Source organism: Trichoplusia ni, chromosome 1 (assembly GCF_003590095.1).
Source record: "Trichoplusia ni isolate ovarian cell line Hi5 chromosome 1, tn1, whole genome shotgun sequence".
Taxonomy (NCBI): Eukaryota; Metazoa; Arthropoda; class Insecta; order Lepidoptera; family Noctuidae; genus Trichoplusia; species Trichoplusia ni.
In genome coordinates this window covers 13,503,006-13,526,460 of record NC_039478.1, presented here as the reverse complement: position 1 = coordinate 13,526,460, position 23,455 = coordinate 13,503,006, and the positions used below count along the sequence as shown (strand labels likewise).

General features: G+C 34.1%; 5 protein-coding genes across 5 annotated transcripts; 2 read left to right on the top strand and 3 right to left on the bottom strand.

The window, feature by feature from the left end:
- Window positions 1–184: 184 nt before the first annotated feature.
- Window positions 185–4,303, bottom strand: LOC113495937 (UBA-like domain-containing protein 1). The gene is made up of 4 exons (XM_026874944.1): window positions 3,993–4,303; window positions 2,799–2,876; window positions 2,346–2,600; window positions 185–2,207 (listed from the first exon to the last, which is right to left on the bottom strand). The coding sequence occupies exons 1-4, from the start codon at window positions 4,101–4,103 to the stop codon at window positions 2,181–2,183; spliced, it is 471 nt and encodes a 156-aa protein (XP_026730745.1). The 5' UTR covers window positions 4,104–4,303; the 3' UTR covers window positions 185–2,180.
- Window positions 4,304–4,683: 380 nt separating this feature from the next.
- LOC113495930 (acyl-protein thioesterase 1) lies at window positions 4,684–9,590 on the top strand. Its single transcript, XM_026874931.1, has 6 exons — window positions 4,684–4,787; window positions 5,015–5,093; window positions 5,173–5,204; window positions 5,286–5,499; window positions 5,910–6,083; window positions 8,537–9,590. The coding sequence occupies exons 2-6, from the start codon at window positions 5,043–5,045 to the stop codon at window positions 8,726–8,728; spliced, it is 663 nt and encodes a 220-aa protein (XP_026730732.1). The 5' UTR covers window positions 4,684–4,787; window positions 5,015–5,042; the 3' UTR covers window positions 8,729–9,590.
- Window positions 9,591–11,845: 2,255 nt separating this feature from the next.
- Window positions 11,846–14,947, bottom strand: LOC113495922. Its single transcript, XM_026874925.1, has 3 exons — window positions 14,470–14,947; window positions 14,204–14,298; window positions 11,846–14,097 (listed from the first exon to the last, which is right to left on the bottom strand). The coding sequence occupies exons 1-3, from the start codon at window positions 14,574–14,576 to the stop codon at window positions 13,520–13,522; spliced, it is 780 nt and encodes a 259-aa protein (XP_026730726.1). The 5' UTR covers window positions 14,577–14,947; the 3' UTR covers window positions 11,846–13,519.
- Window positions 14,948–15,010: 63 nt separating this feature from the next.
- On the top strand, window positions 15,011–17,297 carry LOC113495914 (RNA exonuclease 5). The gene is made up of 2 exons (XM_026874916.1): window positions 15,011–15,221; window positions 15,318–17,297. The coding sequence occupies exons 1-2, from the start codon at window positions 15,155–15,157 to the stop codon at window positions 16,967–16,969; spliced, it is 1,719 nt and encodes a 572-aa protein (XP_026730717.1). The 5' UTR covers window positions 15,011–15,154; the 3' UTR covers window positions 16,970–17,297.
- A 1,085-nt stretch (window positions 17,298–18,382) lies between these two features.
- On the bottom strand, window positions 18,383–21,950 carry LOC113495893. The gene is made up of 4 exons (XM_026874896.1): window positions 21,087–21,950; window positions 20,559–20,738; window positions 19,918–20,182; window positions 18,383–18,534 (listed from the first exon to the last, which is right to left on the bottom strand). The coding sequence occupies exons 1-4, from the start codon at window positions 21,133–21,135 to the stop codon at window positions 18,384–18,386; spliced, it is 645 nt and encodes a 214-aa protein (XP_026730697.1). The 5' UTR covers window positions 21,136–21,950; the 3' UTR covers window position 18,383.
- Between the last annotated feature and the right edge of the window lie 1,505 nt (window positions 21,951–23,455).

The window sequence follows — 23,455 nt, the reverse complement described above, 5'->3', positions numbered from 1 at the left end:
TTGAGCAAATATTTGCAGAATTTACAAAATTAATTCAAACCACTTAAAAAAAATAAAAACAGCTTAGGTAGCTCACAGAATACAATTCAACAAATTATAAATTGACTGTGATACATAGTTAACAAATTTTGCTTATTTTTTATAAAACTATTAATGCAAGGTTCATCAAAACAGAAATGATCAATTTCGATTTCAATTATTTTTATTCAGGTAATTAATAAAAAAAAAAACAATTACAACTCTAGGTACCTACAGTGGTCCACAAAACGGGATCTAGAATTTTAAACAGGATTTGATTATTGTTTTTTGTAAAATGCTGATTATTGTTAGGTAAGCCTTTTACCTGTTTAGTAGAAATTATTTCAAATATGTTTTATGACTTGGTAAGTAAAAATTAATAACTAAATGTAGTTGTAGTTCTGTTATTAACTTATTAAGCTCCTGTAGAAGGTAAAATATAATTAATAAAAAAATATTTGAAACTCGTTTATAATACAATCATTTTTATTCGTGACAGCCGAAAAAAGCAATTAGTGTCTTATAAAAGTAAGACATTATGAAATAACACTATAAAATAAAAATATGTAATATCAACATTGAGAAAACATACAGGTGCAAATATGCTATGGCTACTAAAGATCTTTGCCAAGATGAAAATTTCAACAATTTCGGTGCAACTTGCGTTGCTTAATTTTATTTTCAGCCTAAATTAATGTAGGTACCACCAGTATTTATTAGAAGATTTTCACAATATACTTAACATGGAAAGTGCATATTTTTGTAAAGAACAATATGCCCGACTAGTCTCATTACATTCATAGATGGCAAATACAACTAAGTAAGTATACAACTCACAAGAATTATCAATACTTATTGAGTAAACTATCTGTAACAAAATCAGTAAATCATTGTAAATGGATAAGCCCTAGCTATCTCTGGACCTGTTGAATCGGATTGTCATCGTTACAAACGACCAAAACACACTCGAATGTTACGACGTCTCGTGATAACCTAAGACTTTGAAATTCCAGCAAAAGAAAAAGTTCCTTCGGTGGTTTCTCCATACTAATCTTTTAAAATTATGCCTTCAACGTCAAACTGATGGTTTCCTAAGCTTGAACCTTGAGCTAAGTTTTTATGGCGATTTATTACAGCAGCCTCTTTTCTTATGGCAACCTGCTCTCTGTTACAACCAATTCCTTCCACGAATATCTATTCTACGCCAGTATCGATTTTAGTACCTTCCAAGAATCAAGGAATATGCAACCACCGGACAGGTCAGAAAATATTTTATTTCAGAAATATGTCTTTTTATCCTTTATATACATTATCTTTATTTAAAAAAGATAACGCTATTTAGTTTACAGTGATGTGCACGCCGCAACGCACAATGTGTTTTGGGTTTGACCTATATTTTAAAGCTATTACTAAGATGTGACAGAATATCACCATGTACCTAATAATAATTGAAACTATGAAACCACTTTCCTTTAAAAATATGTTTTAAGTATAACAACCACAGTAGTATCAAGTTTTAACAGACATGCTATTCTTACAGTAATAGTTTTTTGTTAATCCACACTTTCAAATCTAAATTAAGTCTTGAAATCGTAAAGCTTCTTCTATAGTAGTCTACACACCAGAAGTTATATTTTGTACTGCTCAACTCAATAACAGTACGCCATAATCTGTAGCAAAATTTCAGTATTATGAAAGTGTCAACTATATATAATTATTAGGGGAGCATTTCACAAATTTGTTAAGTGGTATCTTTTAGATGGTCATTGAGAAATTAGCTATTTACAATGGAACTTTAGAAGCTAAAGCAAAATTCTCACTCTGTATGTTAAAGTCATGATTATTTACGATTCCATTACATTTTCTGTTATAATATTTTACAATCACATTATAAATTTCAATTACCAAAAACTAACACAATTAATAGGATTTATTGTGCATATTCTGAAACCACTGTATACATATAAATATGTAGATACGATATTTTGTAATAAATTTAACATGATTGACTACAGTACCACACCCCAAATATTGTCCAGCAAACCAACGCTGCTATAGGGTGTTTACTAAAGTAATATACATTTCATACACAATTCCACAGCTCACATTGCGCACCATTAGAAAAATAAATTATAGATGCTCCTAAACTAATACCTTCAAATTTATCTTGGCATATTTTCGCTGCACATCTGAAAAACAAAAATATATTAGTTATTTGTATTTTATTCATACAATTAAACATTTAAAATTATTTTGTTAAGCACATACAATTGTCAAATGTCAGAGTGATTAAAATTTCAAGAAAAAGCAAGTAGTAATATACTAACAGCAGTTGAGCAGGAGATTGACGAATAATTAGTCTGAGGATTTGGAGTGCCAGGAAACATGTTCATTTGAACATGTGGCGGAGGCGGAGGCGGCGGCGGGTGAGTGGCTAGCGGCGATACAGGTGGCGCCGCTGCACTTGCACAACCCCCACCCGCATTATTTGGGCTGCCCGTCGTTGACAACCGCGAAAACGCCGCTAACGCATCGGGGAAGTTAGGAGGAGTAGCTGGTGTATTGCATGGCGTCATCAGTTGCTGCAAAACAAAACAACCTTAATAGAATGGATAGATTTTCAAGCACTTTATTCCTCTTTTAAATGATTAGACATTGATGAGATTAGACAGTACTTCAAAACAGCTTAATATGTTTTAAACTACAATGATTAATTTAATTAACTAATTTTAATCATAGCAGTTTATTTATAATTTAAAATATTTAGATGTATTTGGTACCTGGCGATAATGAGGTGCTGCAATTCCATTAGCCCCAGCTGGTATTGCCACTTCTTGAAAAAATATTGATAATGCTGTCTGAAATGATGAAGGTAGTGTATAGTCATCTATGTTCTTTTATGTATGATAAACAATAAAATCAGAAACTAATGAGAAAAGTTTGTGGACTTTAAATTAATGTGTTGTTATATATTTTTTTATTCCTTAATCCATAATGTTCTAGCTAGTTGTTATAATTATTTTAATATTCTTTTAGGGGTGCTTTTCAAAGTTCAAATTACATTGGACCAAACCCCGCTTTGCCCACCTTCATTTCTTGCTATGAGCTTTTGCTGCAAGAAAAGAAACAATACAAACTCCCTAGCAACATGCTATCCTTCCATTTTTTTATAATAATAAAGTGTGTAGGTGCAGTTCTAGACAAACAAATAGTCTACTATGTTGATGAATATGAAATTGTTGTATTATGAATATAAGAACACTACAAATTTGTAAGTTAGGTACTTACTTCTGTTTTATTAATAATAGTAAAGTAACTTATGGTAATTATTTGCTTATAATTGTATCTACTATCTACACTAACCATTCATACTTATGTTCTGGTATCTGATTTTGGACTGTGGACACTTTTAAGTTAAAAGTACAACTATAAATATTAAAAATAACCTAACCTAATGGTCAACTTGACAATCCAAACAAATTAAGAATGATTACGAAGTATATACTTTTGTCACCGATTTTATTTCTAAGTAAAAATTACGATTAATTTGCAGGTTACAAAAAATTACATTGAATAATAATTCTAAATATAATGTAACACGGCATCCTAAGCGGAGGACGGATTTGAATCTGTAGATACAACAATTACGAGTATATATAATTACTTTATTTACATCAAGGTTAAACAACTAGATCCGTTCGCTTATTGCGTGTTATTTCATCAATATCATTATGAATGTTTACAAGTAGTATTTATCTCTAAAGACCTAGCGTATCACACATAAAAATTATTAAACTATGTGTGCAGCGATACCGATGATATATTGCAAGCATCATCAAATATAAATAACACATTTTTCTTATTCGTAATAAAGATAACAACGTGTGACAGCTCTAAAGTCTTTTGTATATCAAAATAAGAAGCAGCCATTTCATGATTACATACTGTTTGTTTACATATATTATAGAATTTACCTCGAACTGCCAGTGAGCAGCTTGCAATAACTGTTTAGCTTGTTCTTGAGCACATCCTGCCGCTAACACGAATTGATTTATCATGACTTGTTCACGTAAAGTTGAATCCATTGTAACAAAATTCAACAAAATATAAAAAGAAGTCCACCGACTATTCAAGAAATAACAAGCAATGAAAATAAAAGTCAAGAATGCGTATCTAATTTAATAATGAGCGCTAGTGGATCTGGCTATACAACAAGAGTAAAAGAGAGATCCGATAAGTTTACGTAACAATCACTTCGTACGAATATCCAGGCCAGAAACACTGTTTTCTTCACCTTTTTAACTCGCGTAGCCTACTATTGCGCTATCCTATCGGAATGATCTCGTTGTCGATGGTATCCAAATTATTCCAAATGATTTAATGTTATTTATTTCCAATAGTTTATTTTTGTTTGATGTTCTCAGTGGGATAATAAATATTTGGAAAAACAGCCAACAAAAATTCAAAAGTCACTTAGTTTTGTAAGGTTCAGTAAAAGTGAAAAAAATTAATGAATAGTGTGTGTTAGGGAAGTTCTGGAAGTTAGGTAAAATTAAGAATATATGAGTTTCAATTTGTAAAATAAATGTGTTTTAATATCTTAGAAGCCAAATATATTATATTAATAAAAACTGGTTAAAAATAATAATGCAAATAAAATAATTTCAATGGCAACTCTGGTTTCACCTTGACGAGACAATGGGACACTTTGATAAACATTAGAAAATTGTTATTACGGTAATTGATCAAGTAATTGGTAATTTGAAAAGGTAATAAATAGTCTTGAGTAAATTGCTGTTCACAAAGGGTATATGTTTTTTACTGACGTATTGCTTAAATAACAACAATACTTCCGATTATAAGTTTTCATGCTTAGGATATCTGGTAACACAGGCTTCCTAATTTTCATTCAAGCTTCATAGACCATAGCTCATTCAGCAGTCAGACAGAGTAGGAAATGGGATTTTGTTGAACTGCTGTATTGTTTTCCTTACAGTATTGATTTTCACGTAATTGTTTAAATAATGGAACCTAATCCTGTAATAATTGCTGCCACCGCCAAACAAACGGCTTCTGTGAGTATATTTATTTGAAATAATATAATACTGTTAGTAATATGTGAGCAAATTCTTATCGGTATTTAATTTTTTTTAGCTTATATTTCTTCATGGATTGGGCGATACCGGGTAAGTTTCACTGTTTATGGACATTAACTGTATATATTTAAGTTGTAATGCTTGACGATTTGATAAATTGTTAACTTTTAGCCACGGTTGGGCGAGCACAATCGCTGCTATTCGTGGTCCTCATGTTAAAGTGATCTGTCCAACTGCATCAGCAATGCCAGTAACTCTCAATGCTGGTTTTCGTATGCCGTCTTGGTTTGATCTAAAAACTCTAGATGCAACTGCTCCTGAAGATGAAGAGGGCATTGTTAGAGCCACTGATCTTGTTCATAGATTGATTGCTGATGAAGTTAAAGTAAGTAGATAATAGAACATATAAATATTTATGCAGTAGATAGGAAATACATCGTCTTGTAAGTTATTCACACAAGAATGAAACATTTTTCAATATCTACTCTGAAAAATATTGTTAATGGTGGTGGAAAACTGCATTTTATTTGAAGGCACAAATAATCAATTAAAAAACAAATATAATTATTTGCTAAACAAAATTAGTGTTATTAAATAGAAAAACAATTAAGTTGTATATAGTAAAATGTAGGTATTTGATACAATTATCCTTGTTTTTAATAGAGAAAAAATATTATTTATGTTTACAAATTCATTTATGTATATATCAGATTGCTTGTTTTTCAAATGTTTTCAATAGAGTGTTGATCCACAAATGCTTTTACAACTTACTTATAGAATATTTGCTGATTTCAGGCTGGTATCCCCTCTAGCAGGATTTTGCTGGGTGGGTTTTCTCAAGGTGGAGCCTTAGCACTTCATGCTGGTTTGACATATCCTGAACCATTGGCTGGAGTTATGTCTCTCTCCTGTTGGCTGCCAAGACATGCTCACTTTCCAGATAATGTGAAGGCACCATTGGAGTTGCCGGTTAGTAACTATTTAAAAATATATAATAACATATTGAATGGCAATGCCAACTCATATTTAAATATTGTTTATATTCATACATAGTTGGTTGTTAGGGCAGTAAAATCAATAGCTTACTTCATTTTTCACTTTCTGGGAAAAAAAGTGTTTCATAAATGATGAAAATTTTTATAGAATAAGGTAATGAAACAAATTTTATTACTGAATCAAACAAAAATAGAAAGCTTTGTACTTTTGTAAAAAAAACTTGAAATTTTAGACATACTACTACCTAAGATTGGTATAATCAATTTACATTTGGGCTAATCCACTATTAACAGGTAATCCACTTGTAACAAATACTGTAGAATATTTTATACACACATAACTTAGGCAAACATTTTATGGTAATACTACTAATATTATAAATATGGATGTTTGTTAGTTTTTCACACAAAAACCATTGAATGGATTTAGACGAAACTTGGTACACAAATAGTTTTCCAGGATAACCAGGATTAACACAGGATAGTTTTCAACACGATTTTATGATGCCTTGGGATCATTTTAGATTTGTAGCGGGTGGGCCCGCAGGTATCAGCTAGTTATGATATTATTTGTAAGGTTTAAAGCTATGCTAAAAATCTTATTGCCATATGAATACTATAAAAGTAATGCTTAAAGCCTCCAGTTGATTAGTTGAAAAAAATAGTTTAATCATATTACTAATGTTCTGAAAAGTAAGCAATTGTTATTTATTAGTGATAGGTATTTATTTTTAAATTGTGATAAACTAAATCAAAATATTTTTTTATGTTCACGTCAGATGCATTTGATAAGTTATCTGCCTTGGGCTTAAGAGAGATGCTCCCACATTGGCTGTGAAATAGTATATTTTTCTGGGATACAGTTTGTTGGACATATTTTTGTTATGGTTGATTTGAGTTCACAGAAGACGACTATTTATTACTACAACAGTACGTAATTTTGTCGCCTCCCCCTGAATATTATTAAAATGTCACGAACCGAATAAATAAAACAAAGCAACACACAACTAATTATAGAATATTTTTAATATAAATAACTTATATAAATAACTTGTAAATTTAAGATATCAATGACGATTTAGAAAAGTAAAATAAAATTTAAAGTCAGACGACGAAACAGTTATTTATACAAACAAAAATATTGCTTACCGGGGACATCTTGATGGAATTATGTATACATTAGGAAAACAAGCTAGTAAAGTAACGTAAATTCCCGCCCTTTTATCAAAATTGTCCAAACAGTAATTCTGCTGCGGGCCTTTCGCATTCCACAAAAGGTGGTACTTAGTTTTTATCACTTCTCTAACTCGAGGCTTCCTCAGTCTCGGCAATGTGTCCGATGACGCAGTGAATGTTTGCCCTCAGATTGCCTACACTCATCTCTTGAAAATTAGTACGAAAAAAAAAACAAATCTCAAAAAAAAGAATGCATAAATTTAGTTACACTTCTGACGTTAATTTGCCTAATGTAGGTTATATTTGAACTACTAATTTGATTTACCTACGGTAGTTGTTGATTATTTAAAAGTTTTCATTAATATTTGCATTTTTAAACAATATTGTTACGTAATTTACTTAAATATTGCATTAACGTTCATTTACATTTGTATCATTACATTGTATTTAAATTTGGGCGTAATATTTAATGAATATTAATTATATTACGAACTCAAATAATTCTAAAGACAATTTTAATTGTAAATGTCTAAGATTTCCATGTACGTACACGCTTTTTAGTACATCCTGAACGCGGTCTTTGACGCCATCAGCTTTGACTATTTGGCTAGATTTACCCTCCCGCCGTAGTAAATAAAAACTTACTTTGGGGTACTTACTTTATATTTACTATGGGGTTTGATGCAGCAAACAGCAAGAGAGAGGTCTGGGTTTTCGCAGTGTATACTGGACTATGGGAAATAACTGTATTTTTAAAGGAAAGGGGTAAATTTACAGTTTCACTATTGAGTTGAAATAGTAATAATATTTTAATACTAGCTGTCCCAGCAAACGTTGTATTGCGATACTATCATCATCCTAAGACTTTGAAACAGGGGCCGGCTTCCAACGATTGTCAAATATGTATAAACCACACACAGCCGGGACCTACAATTTAACCTGCCTTCCGAAACACGGAGGAACTCGTTATGACGAACAACGATGGTCACCCATCTATGGACCAACCGCGTCAAGCGTAGCAACCTGTGATCGATCCACTTATGCAGTTATAGCTTAGCCACAAGTTACTTGGATCTAAAAAAAATAATGGTTATACGAAAAATAGATGTTGTCCGATTCTCAGCCCTATCGAATAAGTGCACAAAATTTCATAACAAGCGTTCGAGCCGTTTCGCAGGAGTTCAATTTCGTAAATCGTGACACGAATATTTTATATGACAGGTAAAGCTTTAAATCATATCTTTTTTCCAGATATTCCAAGCTCATGGAGACTGCGATCCGGTAGTCCCCTTTAAATGGGGACAAATGACTGCTTCATTCCTCAAAACTTTTATGAAAAACGTGGAATTTTCAACATACCAGGGATTGTCACACAGTTCTTCGGAAGCAGAACTTAAAGATATGAGAGGATTTATAGACAGAATGCTGCCTGCTAAAAAATAGGGCAATTACTGGTCAAAAGCCAGCAAAATAAATCTTAAAAAGTACAGATCATCTTATATTTTTGATTAGAAGTTGTCACTAAAAATAATATAGTTAGTTTATTTAGTAATAGCTCTAATTCCAGAAATACTTGAATTTGACATTATTATTGCTGTCCATTTGATATAATCTTAGACCCTCATTCCAACAAGTTCCTAAGGGTTCCATTATTATTCTTAACTAGTTGATGCACACCTTGTAATTTTCAATATCTTTAACAATCTTATAACACTAATAACGCTTTTATTATTTAATTTATGCTAAATGCATAAGAATAATGTTTATATTAAAAGGTTTTCTTATTTATAAATTTGTTTTAAGATGATATTTAACATAACATACATGAATACAGTCTTGAATAGGAATTTGGCTTGTAGTTGTTGGTTTATTAGTAATGTGAAGTGTTTATTATTATATCTTATATTTTCGAGTAGTATAGCAAATAATATGTAAAATACTTATCGTAAAGTATAGGCCTAAATAGGAAATGTCTCACAAAATAATTATTGAGTTTTATGTATTGTATTGGTTTATGTAGACAAAAGAAAGTGGCATTATCTGCTTGTAAAACTAGTTAAAACCAAGTTAGATTTGAGACTGTTCAGTGTAAAAAGTCAAGTAATAAGGAAACTGCTAAGGAACATGAAATTATGGAACCTTTGGTTTCTAGTCCCTTATTTTACCATCGGAATTAGTGAAACTTTCAAGTTTGTACTATTATTTAGTCGTTGTTTTTTTATTGTTTATCATCAGTTTATTTAGTGTATAACAACAATGAGATATTACTTAAAATAAATGCTACCGATTTAAATCCAAATGAAAAGAGGACTTGTTTTTTTCCTGTCTTTAATAATGGTTACTTATTCGTACATTATATAATAAATGGTTGTAGTTTCTTAGAGGTGCCTCCCTAGTCGCAGAAATGCATATCAAATCTTCCACCTACTTAAGTATTAAACAGTCTAAACAAGTAAGAGAACGTTTATCAGTAATTATAATTTTAATAAGTAGCTTTATTGTACACTTCTACGGCTTATTCCTTCAGTCGTTAAATAAAATTGGCCATTAAATTTGTTTGGGCCGCAATTCCGCTATTTACAATGACCGAACCGATGAATTAATTGCAATTGGATTAGACACTATTCGTATTCTCATTTTATTGAAAATTCATTGTATTGGCAGTAAGTTTCGCTCCGTACTGAAATTCCAATAAAAAAATTGGCAAATGTTGAGAACGAATAGTGTCATTTTAATCCAATTTCCATTTATTCATCGGCAATTGTAAATAGCGGAATTGGTTCCCAGAGCCTGACATTACACTTTGGTACCTACAGTCAGGTAAGTGATCATATTTTCCACACTATGCGCGTTAAAATAATAAACAGTTAGAAATGATGTCTACAGGATCCGTAGACATCATTTCTCCAGACCTACAAGGGTCTTGAGGTTATATACGATGAAATGCATTATGTTAATATTGGGACTGGGCAGTAAAGTAGCCGTAGCTGTAGCCAAAACGTCAGAATTTTAATATTGAAAACAAATCTAACACCTATCAATAGTACTTAATCTAACAAGCACGTTGCATCATTTAATATAGACTCCGTGATTTAGGATTTCGTATCCAAAGAATAGACTTCTAAGACTTCGTAATGGCAAAATTTTAATCAGAATCTTAAAATTTTTAAAGCGCCCGGGACAATGCTTTTTTATATTTTTTACAGAAGTAGCTTTTTGACTATCTATATCCAACACAGTTTATTGCAATGTTGCGAATATCACTTTGGTTCCCTCCAACTTAATTATTTTTGCGTCATCTAGATCTGTGTGAATTAACTAAGTAATGCAGGTAGGTAACTACCTGCTGTAATTTAAATATTATGTATTCAAAATTGATGGCCGTTGGAAGAAAAAGAAGTTCTAGTGCAGCGAAATACAAATTGATGGCTACTTCTTTAGGTATTTATTTTTCTAACAGCCGTGTTCCATACGAGATAATAGAGGATCGCGATTCGGTTAAGCGCTATATCAGGTTTACCCCGGTTGTTATTTATTTGAACTTCAGCATTCGCTGAATACTCGGCGTTTTCTTTTACATGAGCAAAACAGTGTGTTGACACTGGCCGATGAATGAATGGGAATTGGATTAAATTTGAAACTATTCCTATTCTCTTAAACATTTTGCCAACACAATAATTGGAAATCCATTGTATTGACAGTGAGTGTTCCGCTCCGTACTCCGTCCAATTATTGTGTGGCAAAAACATAAATCAGATAAGACTATATAGTGTCATTTTAATCTCTATTTCCATTCATGCATTGGCCATTGACAATAGCCGAATCGGGGCCTTGTTTGTCGAAAGCAGAACGTTGCGTAGAGTTTTCATCTGATATACACAAATGCCATCCACGAGACATTTATGTACATCGTTATATACTTTTTCAATTAACTGTTTAGTAAAATCTCATCATCATCGGAACAGTCGTGTTCAAGACTACTCGGAGAGAACAAATAGACGGATCATTCATTTAATTGTGCCGTATTCGCTAATAATTTTAAAGAAGAATACTAATTCCTCGTATATGCGAGAGCACTTGGTTGTGTTCTTAGTGTTTAACCGCTTAAATTAATGTTTACGCGCTTGTAAGCCGCTCTGAGTGACGCGAAAACCCGTTGTCGGCGCATAGAATACATCATGCGCCAAGTGTTAGCGGCTTAGTGCCGAGTTACATAAAAACGAAGATTTACGATTTTAGGATACCAATTCGAGAACTGAAGTGATGTTTTTCTTAAAGCTTATAAATATGGCTCTCATATGGTGACACAATTGTTAGTATATTTTGTTTCTACGTTTAATTAGGTAACTGTCGACATCAACAATAGGTAAAAATAGCTACACTTCCGAGTTTAAATTGAATTATTTTAAAAATTAAAGCCGGTTATCAATTTATTTATTATTTAAAATAGTAAATGGGTTCAATCTACGTACAAAAACATAAAAAAACTATAGCCTTGTCACATTAAAATATTTATTTGCAGATATTATAAAGTTTTAAAAAATATGACGACGTAATATTTTTTTTTACACTAACAAAATATTTTTGTATATTTATATATTTACACGTACATTACTTAAAAGCTATATTGGTATTCTAACTTATAACAAAAATTCATCGCAATAGCAATGACTGATACGCAGAAATATGGATTTATAGCTGAGCCTACCTTTTTTCGACAGATGCGTGCTGTGTGTCTTTCTTGGCCTTTTGTAAAAAGGAAAGGTTACAGAAACAAAATTTATTACGCACAGTAATTTACTACAAGAAATCACGCTTCTAACGATATATCACACTTCCAATTCCGTAACCGTAAACCAAAGTTACAAGTAAATTTACATTACAAATAGGAATAAACACCGAAAAAACGGTTACTATCAGGCCGTTTATACACATTATACGATAAATGGTTTGAAACAGTCAGAACACTTTCTACTTGACGCAAAACAGATATTAAAAATATGAATAATTAAGTTATGATGAATTAACTTGTTTTTAAAACGGCTGGTCCGATTTTGATGAGACTACTGTGAAAGTGTGCGTTTTTATGACATTACGAAATGGAAGTGTGATAATCCCTAAAACACCCCAGTATGCATAGGTTCACGTTGCAAGTGTCACATTTCCAAACTGTTATCAATTTTTTTCTGTGCGCACCACTTGCAAAGTGACCTCTTGGAGGCGTTTTGTGCGAGATAATGACGAGTGGCAGGGGGTGCGTGTATTTTTGGTGGTCGAAACCTTTGTAAGATTTCGTCCACCAACTGTACACGAAACGCCCGCTGTTTTATACCTGGCAATACCGCACTTGGTACATCACAAAAGCATTGTGGATCGATACATTTAAAAGGCGGCGGAAAAGCTTCTTGTACCAAATGTGGTTTCTCACCCTTTCTATATAACGCCTGCAACTGCTGATCCTTTTTGTTGATACCCCCCTTAGAAAGGTTGTAATCAAGTACAACTTTTGGCTTGTACTTGTAGAAACCATATTTTTCTTTTCCGCCGACTTCTTTTTTGTGGTATGTAGATATTACTGACACTACATTTGCATCTTTCCACACTGCAATTGTGATGTCCTTTGTTTGGCTGTATGCCACTTCCCCGTGACGCATGTTTGCCTTATTTTTGACGCGTAGACTTTCGGGCACAAACTCCCGGTTGAGCCGCAGCGTACCCATGACGTCGGTTTTTTTTGATTTGAGGGTGCGCGATAAAAGCGGGCTTTTGTAAAAATTATCCATCACTAAAGTATGGCCTTTATTCAATAATGGCCGTACTCAGTGATGGACAATTTTAGAAGTTGCACCGCACCCCTCAGGTGGTAACCCATCCCCAACATCCGACTTGGTACCTTGATCATTTTTTCCTGTATAAATTAACATTTTCCAGAGATATCCTGTCCTGGACTCACAAAGCTCATAACTCTTTATGCCTACCTGAGCAGCTTTATTCGCTATTAACTGAGCAAACGAGAGCCTCCCTTTCCACAACAAGAGAGACTCGTCGATAGCAATTTCTTGTTCAGGTAGGTACAAAGAGCTAAATTTTTTGTTGAGATGATCTAAAATAGGCTTTATTTTTGTGAGCCTGGTTGGGATACCCTGGCAGCAATAGTATTGTCTACAAAATGTAGACATCGTTTAATTACAGTAAATCTGTGGTATGACATTAAGTCGGTAAAGTTACCGAGTTTTAAATAAGGCAAACATGGTCTCCAGTACTCCTGTTCCACAGGAAGCGGGCAATGCTCTGCAGCATTAGGATCCCAAAGTACGTCCATAACTCCTGCACCGTTATGGAAATCCACCTGTGCAACCTAGAATGGGTCTTGAGGTTGCTCGTGCTGCAAAGGTTGTCTCCGTACCTGTTGGTCTCTTCTGCAATCGTGTTTATTATGTCCTCATCCCAAATTTTGGAAAAAATATGGAATGGGGACATACCTTCAGCTGAAAAGGTAGTTCCAGCAGCCCCCGTAAAAGATTCACGCTCCCCCACAAAAATATCCCGATCATGTGACCAATCGAACGCGAGCATATCGTCGTTAGCCAATTCTCTCAAAGCATCATCATCCCGTCTGTCTGTAGCATTCAGAGTTTCGAGGAGATCGCTGCTTAGTTTGTCTGCGTCAAAATCAGCAGCGTTTTTCAGGCGGTTGGCTCCACCATGTAAATTATACTCATCCTCTTCCATATCGCTCCCAGGATCTTGGGTCACAGACTGTTCCCACTCTAAAATAACTTGATCCATGTTGTCGTCATATATGGATGGTTCTGAAATCAAATAATATGTAACTGCAATTGCAGAATAGTTGCTTTTAAATCTCTGAAATGTGAAGTCAAGTCAGCTTAAATCTAATACAAAAAATAATTTACACATCTTTCTCCAGCTCCCAATGCTGAATAACTCGCGGAGGCGGGACTTCTGGAGTTTCCGGAAGCAGGGGACACGGCACTCGCTCTGGAGACACTTTTCTAAAATATATTAAAATTAAAATAACATAAGACACCATCGAAACAGGATTTAAAGTTTTTTTTTTAATCTATTGTAGACGAGGCTTCAGTACACTCAAGGTAACTATGCCAGCCCTATGGGTGCTTTCATTTTAATTACAATTCAAAGTTTTCTTTCAAAATTTTGCTTGCCTTGATTTTTTAGCAGAAGGAGCATCAGGCATTAGAAATTGCGCGACTTCCTTCTTGTTGCGTAACTCTTTTAGTAGTACCCGCTGGTCTACCGTCAATCGCACCATATTTTTTTTTATCGACGACCTTCTGCTTTTTTTATTTTTCTCAACTCGTCCGCTAAGAGATTTAATTTATGTATCTTGAAACATACAACGTCGCGCGCAGTATATATAATGTACTCTGTGGTCGCGCGTCACCAGTTTTGTGATTGTGTATGTGTGTGACCTGCGATATTTGTGATGCGTTCACAAAATGTCACAAATACATTTCTTGTATTGCTTTCTTTTCCCTTATAGGTTAATATTTTTTCGCGGAAATTGCAACCGGCATCTACTAAAAACATAGATCATTCATCTCAGACCAAGTCAATTATATTTGTGTTCATGCCAAGGCTCTCTAATAATTGTTTTGAAGGATACTTACCTACTCTTGATAAACAATTTATTTAATAGGGCAATAATGGTAACTGGTAAATACATCTTTGGACATCTTTGGCCAGCAGGCCAGTTTATTATTGCTGTCAAATGTCAACTGTCAAATTATAATATTCGCACCACGAGTGCCGTGTCGTCTGCTTTTATTAAGAAAAACAGCATAATTTAATGCTATGTTCACTCCTGAATATTAATTTAGAGTACGGAAAATGAGTACGAGTTATTTTAGTACTTCTCCTAAGACAAGAAAAAGGCGAGCCTATAAAAACAACCAAAGTAAATATTCTAAAGTTTTCATAGTTATTCATATTAGAATGAACGAACTATCGGTATAGCTTTACATTGATAACCAATAAAACTTTCAAATTTCAGATGAAGAAACTCCGACAATCGAACTAAATACCACAGATTTGGATAAAAATGTGAAAAAACGGAAAAAGCAATTTCCTCATTTTCGTTTGAAGACAAATGGAGAACAAGCATCTTTATCTAATGAACCAGATACAAGAATTCCACTGACACTTACAGACATTCAATATTTGTTACTGCATTCACTACTTGGAAATCTAAACCTGACTGAATCACCACGGTGGTATGTAATAGATAAATGTAATGGAATTCAACAAACTACTTGTTTGGTTTTAGAAGGCATCTCTCTTGATCACTGGGAAAATTATTCAGATGAATTTGAGAACACAAAAAATGTATTTAAGGAAGTTGTCGAAGTTATTACACCATCAGTGTATGAGGGATCTTTGGTCCAGGAACTTGCTTTAGTTCCATTGTCAGAAGCAGAAAAGGAATCCATCATACATAAATATGGAAGTATGAACTTAGCGCTTGAAGCAAGAAAAGATTTAATGATAATGATGAAAGCTGTGTTTCCGATTGGAAATGAAATCAGTGATAATAGCTACACAAATGAAGATAAATTCCCTCGAACCCAATTGGTATTGTCTGCATGGCAGTTGATTGAAGAAAACTATCCAGTTCCATTAAAGGGAAAACTTAGTGATGCATATTCTGATTATGTGCTCACCAAACATGAGTATGCCCCTGTTACAGCCAAGTCACCAATGTTTGGCATAGATTGTGAAATGTGTTTAACCAACGCTGGCTCTGAACTGACAAGGGTTTCAGTTGTCAATGAAAAGCATGAAGTTGTCTATGAATCATTAGTTAAACCTTTTAATGAAATTACTGATTACTTAACCAGATTTTCAGGCATTACAAAATCATTGCTAAATGATGTGACTAAAAGGCTACATGAAGTCCAGACTGATTTACAATCTTTGCTGCCTCCTGATGCTATTTTGGTAGGACAGTCATTGAACACAGACTTACATGCTTTAAAAATGATGCATCCGTATGTTATAGATACAAGCTTGTTGTATAACTTTGCAGGTGAAAGAACTCGTAAACCAAAGCTTAAAACTCTGGCTAAAGAATTTTTAAATGAATCAATTCAAATGGGTACAGATGGTCACTGCTCCACAGAAGATTCTTTAGCAGCATTAAAATTGGTACAACTTAAATTAAGCAAAAGTATGGCATTTGGAGATGCAGTTCACACAAATAGAGATAAATTTAAAGAAAATATTGCTAAAATGATAAAGTCACCACAGTATGCACTGTCAATTTTTAACCACATGCTAGAACAAAAAAAGTCATCTTTAGTTGTGGGCTGTGATGACATAACTGGTGATTATCATACATATTTAGCACAAGCTAAGGAAAGTGTTCAGTTAAAAAAAGCAAATCCAAAAAGAATAAAACTAATTACTGTTGATAGTGTAGAGGAAGTAATAACTTCAGTGGCAAACTCTGTAACAGATTACAACTTATCAATGGCCCATTTGAAGATAGATGTAAGTACTAAAAACGAAAAAGAGGTGATGAGTAATGTTAATAAGTGGATAAAAACAGTTTGGGATAGTCTGCTTCCATCTTCTTTATTTGTTGTATTGTTTGGAGGGACTACTACAAGCAACGGATTGGCTTTGGTAAATGTTAAGCATACTTAAAGTAGGTAATCTACTTTATATTTATTTTGTTATTCTGTTTCTGCATGGATTTGGAATCTATACTGTGTGTGTTCTAGCATGGTGTGTGGTACATATGTTATAACAAGATAATATTAGGAGTATTTAATGTAGTATTTATAGTTACTACTGTTTACATTAAAGAATAGACATCTTCTCTATTAAAAAGAAATATTCATAAAATAAGATTTGTCTAAAATCACCACTACCAGCCTAGAGCGCAAACAAATATAGTGTAACAGTTTGTAAATATTCATTTTAAGTTTTATTAGGTTCTAAGATTAATAAATTGAAATTTTGATCAGAAATATATTATTTGTTATTCATTTATCAAGCCTAACCCAACACTTGTTCATTTGTTTTGGTACTTGAAAGTAGGTACAGAATCTTTGCTTATCTTTAAATATTCTTACTCTTAAATTAATAAATTACATTTGTGTCATCTTTATTATTGTTTTACATTTGTTTTTGGTAGTGTTGTAATTTAAAACTGCCTTTTTAGAGAAAATTACACATCAAGATTGTTTAACTTTTTGCAAGTGTCTAAACAAATGTACTATAAGCATATCCGACTTTTTCCCATGTATGTTTGTTGTTCTGGTTGGATTTTTTTAACTCAATTTTGAGGCAATTCCCGATAAGCTAGCTATTCTTAGGGTTGCTTCAAACCCGATGACAGTGCAATTTACAACCTTAAAAACTCTGTACCGATTAAATTTAAAAACGTGAGTATTTAGGTTTTTTAAATCGATTAATTTATTAGAACTTACTTCATAATTCATTGTATATCTTTAGTTACCGTGACTATACGTCCTGCTCGGGAAAGGACGATTTTCCCGCTGCCTGCCTGTCCTGTGCCTGCCTGCCTTTTTTTTCCGGCGTGAAACGCTAATGTCTTCAACCCACGTCGAGGGCACGGCGTGGGAATATGTCGGACTTCCACCGACTAAAAACACCCCTGGCCCCTTCTTCTGCTTTAGCCAGAGTCACAGGATCGCTCGCGCATACTCTGCGCGACTCTGGCTGGGTCTAGTCCTTTGGACTCCTTCTCAAGGGATGGGTGTAAAAAGCCCACCCCTCTGTGCCTGCCTGCCTGCCTTTTGTAAACAAACATACTATAAGTTTCAGACTTAAATAATCATTTTAGTTAGGTACCTAACCACATACATTTGGTATTATAATTAATTAAGAAAGTTGTTAAAAAAAAGTTGTTATAAAAACTTGTATCACATTTTACAGATGCAACCCTCTCCTTTGTAATAAGTGATCAGGCTTGCTTTATAACATTGTATTGGTTGGGCCCAATGTAAGGACTAGATTTTGGTTTTCATATGCTCTACATTATCCTGACTCAGTTGCTTGAAAGAAACGTGAATGGAATGTAATAAAATATTATTTATTTAGAAACTGCATATATTTGTCCAGTAATAGGATCGACTGTGAGAGAAGGTGGTAGTTCTGCTGCTATGTCCGCAAGCGCCTCCCATCGTGTTGCACGACTGCTCTCTGATTGACTTGGACTCGTGGCCTCCAAGGCGGGATCATCTCTGCGAATAAGATATCGTTGTAAATAAACTCAAAATAATCCCTTAAATGCAACAATTAAGAAGTATTTTTTGTATGAAGTCTGTTAACTCTTTTACATTATAGTCACATTTAGTAGAGTGCGTACTTAATTCCTAATCATGAAAAGCAGTAAAATCGATTGACAGATTTTATCAATACCTCGTTAGTAAACCCAAGTTTAACGACAAATATTATGGGGTTACGTAGGCAGGTAAGCTAATAGGATCGGCTCTAGTAAGCATTAGGCTGGTTGAATAGCTTAGTGGTTTTTTAATTTCTCCCCATTACATTTTGTACAACCATAAAATTGTTGTGCGGTAAAGTAGGTATAAACATTGTTTTTAAACATGGATGTCGCAAAGGGAAAGCCAGATGCTGTATGGGTGCAATAGTATAGGATTACCTACGTATCTATCTAACGAAATGCGGTATGAACCTTTCAGGTAAGGGTTGTGTAACATCTTCATACAGTTCATACTGTCAATTATCTTTTAGAATTACAATTGATGAATGTCCTCTGCCTTGAGCAGTGGCGCAAGGTAGAGGACATAGAGGACAAGTGGAGCAAGAATCGTACATTTTTAACCCTCAATGTCTACTCTCATCATATCTCGCAAATTTTGCAATTTTAGTTTAGTTATTTTGTACCTATGAGAGGTGAATTATGTGTTTGATAAAAATAAGTAGTAATTTAAAAGGTGTGGCGACTCAAAGTGGGGTAGAATAACTGAATGTCTACCTACTCGAACCCGACTCAAACGTAAGAGAACTGAAATAGTATATTGATGACTTAATCATGAGAGTTCTTAGCCTGGTTTGATGATAAATTTGGTGGTGGGAAAATGGGATATGGAAATCCTTATAAGTGAGAGTATCGATCCTGCTACATCTCAGTTTTCCAACTCCAACGTCGGTTATTTCGGGGGTTATTAAATAGTTTTGGTTCCCGTAGGTAAATGTTCTTTTTGAACCACAACCGTGTTGCCTAGCATATTTACATACCGATCCATCGCTCACAGACGACTTCTGTTCATCGTCAGCCAATAAGGGCTAACGGCTAGCTGACATGTTAAGTCTCTCAGCTTAATGAGAACACAGCACGAAATGTGGCCTGCCCTTGATGGTCTCACAATCAGATGACAAACACCCGTGTCTGTCAACTAGGACCCCTGGGGCAGAGAAGTGCGCTCATGTGCTGTTCGGCACCGCTCTATTCTTAGTTGCAGCATATGGAGCTCAATAGGGTCGACGTCTCATAGGACGATACGTTTTAGCGTTTTACCGTTAAGTACATTATTGTAAAACGCACACTAAGTACCCGTATTTTTACCGTATAATGCCGTGTTCAAAATGTTGGAACTCACTTTTCTTTTTCGTTATCCATTTCACTGGGCTCGTTTTCTTGCATATTTTCCGTTGGTGTCAAATCACTTTCATCCTTTGTTTCAGCTGATTTGCTGGAATCTTCCGTTGGTTTTAACGCAGATTTTGTGTTGTCCGCATCCGGATTATGTAAATCCACTATTTTTCCAACCAAATCTTCTAATTTATTAGTCTTCTGGTCTTCTTGTGGTGAGCTTAATTCAATATTGTCTGCCATACTTTTGGTCAAATATTTGATTTCCATATCTGTAAGTTTGCTCAGGCACTTAATAAAAGTAAAACAACTTCTTAATCAATAAAACAATTCATTACGCTTTCATTCGCTAACAAAATGGGCAAACACATTAGACAGTCCCTCTGACAACCTGCCATATTTACCTAAGGTTTATAAAATGTGATATGTTGTGAAACTGTTGCCTCAAGTATGTAGGTAAGTGCTGCTTACACATCTCAGTAATACAATAACGATCAAATACTCTCTCGTAATTAAAATAAGCAATTTCACCGAAAGTTTATTATTTACCTGAATGCCCCATAAAACTTTAAGCGTGCAATTTGTATAATTAATGAGTAACCTTACTAACATATCAGATGCTAATCTAAAGCGACGTTAGACACTTACCCTTTTCTGTTTTTAAGCTAGCATTCGATTTATTTCTAACTAAGTCTATGGGTTCTGTTAAAGTATCACTCGATGGAAGCGCTGATAGTTGTTTAGAGTCGTTTTCCGCTCTATAAATTATTTCTTCTGTATCTTTTGATAGGTCGTCGCTCATTTCTTCTTCGAATTGTATGCTTTTCTCTGAAACAGTTTACACGAATATTGTATGGCTGTTATTATAGTTTCCATGACTGATAGGCTAGTACCTATCTACTACTACCAAAAGCAAAATCCTATAGAATACCCTCTTTTAAGAAATATATTTTCCTTTTTGCCTAACACACTGTCCTTGAAACTACCTACTTATAAACATTGTATATAGTATGTTCTAAGGATATAAATAAATTACACCCGATTTGTTTTATGAAACACTTATTTTTAAAACAACTTGACAAGTCATTAATTATATTGTTCCAAATTCAAATAACTAGGTACGCAAGTACTTTGTAACTACGAAAGGGTTATTACCGAAATGCCACATTACCATACCTGCCGTGCTAGTGTTGACCATGTTTGGAGCACTGCTGGTACAACCCATGATCGAGTGAATTAAGCTCAGGAAGGTTCCATGGGTTCAAAGACTAAAGGGATCAGGAAAATGGTAAGTATCGGGCGCGATGTTGACAGCCGCGACGGCGACGGACAGCTGACCAGCCGTCTGCAGCACCTCGGCTCGACTGGCCGCCACACGATACTTGACTCCCCTGAGATCGTATCGTAGCTACCTATTATGGAAGGAGGCAGCCCGCTAAACTGACCTCGCACCCCCATCGCGTTTTTCCTATTAAACGAACGTAGTACATTCTTTGACTCGCAAATGGTTCAGTGAAAGACCTTTCTTCCGTTTAATTTATTTATAGAGCACACACTTAGTTTCTAAAAGGAAAGACAATAGTTTTGTTTGCTTTTGTAGATCAAATTGAGATTTGAATTAAGATAAAAATACAGATCATATACATATCTTGGTAAATTTTAGGGACATTATTTATATTTAAAAGAGTAAACATTTTAACTTGTAACGAGCTTACGGTAAATGCAGGACATCTTCTGAAATCTTAAAATTAGATTTTGATCTAGATTACATTTTCTCTAAATATACCTGGAGCATTCCGAAAAATACATCCGATGTTCATGATGGAAGTAGAAATACTAAATGCAAATTTATCTACTTACTCCCATTTTACCCCTAGTATCAATATTTTTGATACATGTGTTAACATGCATTGAGTATCTGTTACCTACCAGTTGCTTTAATTATCAAATGGCATGTTTAGGATCTCGCTTACCGCTACGTCATTGTTACCTTTATTTTATTAAGTACTTTTGATAAACGATACTTACCTAAATGTTAAATACCGTAAATAATATTGTGTGCAATAGGACCAACTAGGTAAGTCTGAAAATACTTGTTAATATTAATTTTCATGTTAATCGTTTTATACTCGCAAGCCAACATTCTATTTATGTTAAATGCCTCCAATTATGACTGAAATATAGACTTATAGCTAACAAAAGCTTTTGCTATTAACTTTAGCCTGGAGAGGTGAGAGAACTCCAGTTTATTTGTGATGTCACGTGAGGCCATGACTGGCAGCCGTAAAGTGCTTGGTCACACACTGTAATATTCAAAAACACTAACGTTTTATTCGGTAAGTCTTTAATTTTCTCATAATCAACACGGCCACATCATAACAATTAATGTCTAGTATTTAAGCACATAGCTATATGTCATCTCCCTTGTTAAACGTAGCTTACAAGCACAGACTTTTGAGTTCTTTCTTTTATTGATTTTTATATTTGCACTTCTTTGTTTAAATTATAATTAGCCGCCATAAGTATGTGAGCGGGTTTACTCTCACAAATAAAAGCTTTGTGGTTGGTTAAAGGTAAAGGTTCTTTGTTCTTAAATACACGCAATAGCTGGCTTACGGCTGCTACCCAACATACACTTATAAATTATGCCGTCTCCGCCTTACTCACGCCTCACTTTGTCCCATACAAAGTCGTTAGTTTACGCGATAATTTTACTTTTGTTCCTTAGGGTGTCTATAATTTGTTCGTAAATTCTTAAAGATCACTGGCTTTTTATCCTCTTAAAGTGGTTATATCTGTGAATTCGTAGATTTTAATATTTGTCAAGTAACGGCAAATTCCGTCTTCGCGAAAAAATTTAATTGTTACTAATGGAATGATTATTACTAAAAACGATAGATTTAATAACGAAGAAAACGCAATCCCCTGGCTCGAATAAAAGCCTCTCGACCGGGGGTGATAACGCGGCAGTTACAGATATCCGCTATCGATCTATGAATTTCATACTTTTTTTTAAATGACTTCCTAAGTATATCTTCATGCTTTGGAAGGATGCGACATAAACATTTGGTAAGGGTTCTCAGTATTTTGAGTAGGGAATACGAAAAATCTTTGCACAATATCGACTTACATACGCCTTTTAGGTAACAGACGTTAAAATTATTGTATGTACCTATGTAGTAATTTGAGCCATGTCTGGTCTGGACTTCCCGTAATCTACACAAAGATCAGTGGTTATAATGTTCTTAGCCTTCAAAAGCAACAGGACATGCTATCTGCCAGACAAATCGTTTCGTGCATGGCAAGCTTTATAGGTAGGTAGCTCTACCAACGGCGCGCTGTAAACTACCGTTTTCATGACCACCCGCTCTAGGTCACAGTTTTAAAAATAGTGTCTTATTTATTTGAATAACAAATAGGCATTTATGAAACTTAATTATGAAAAATTATAAATCAGACAGTATCAGCGCTTCTACAAGACTCTCCTAAACTTTAATCTTAATGTACTACAATAAATTTAATGCAAAACATTTTTAAATAAGTAT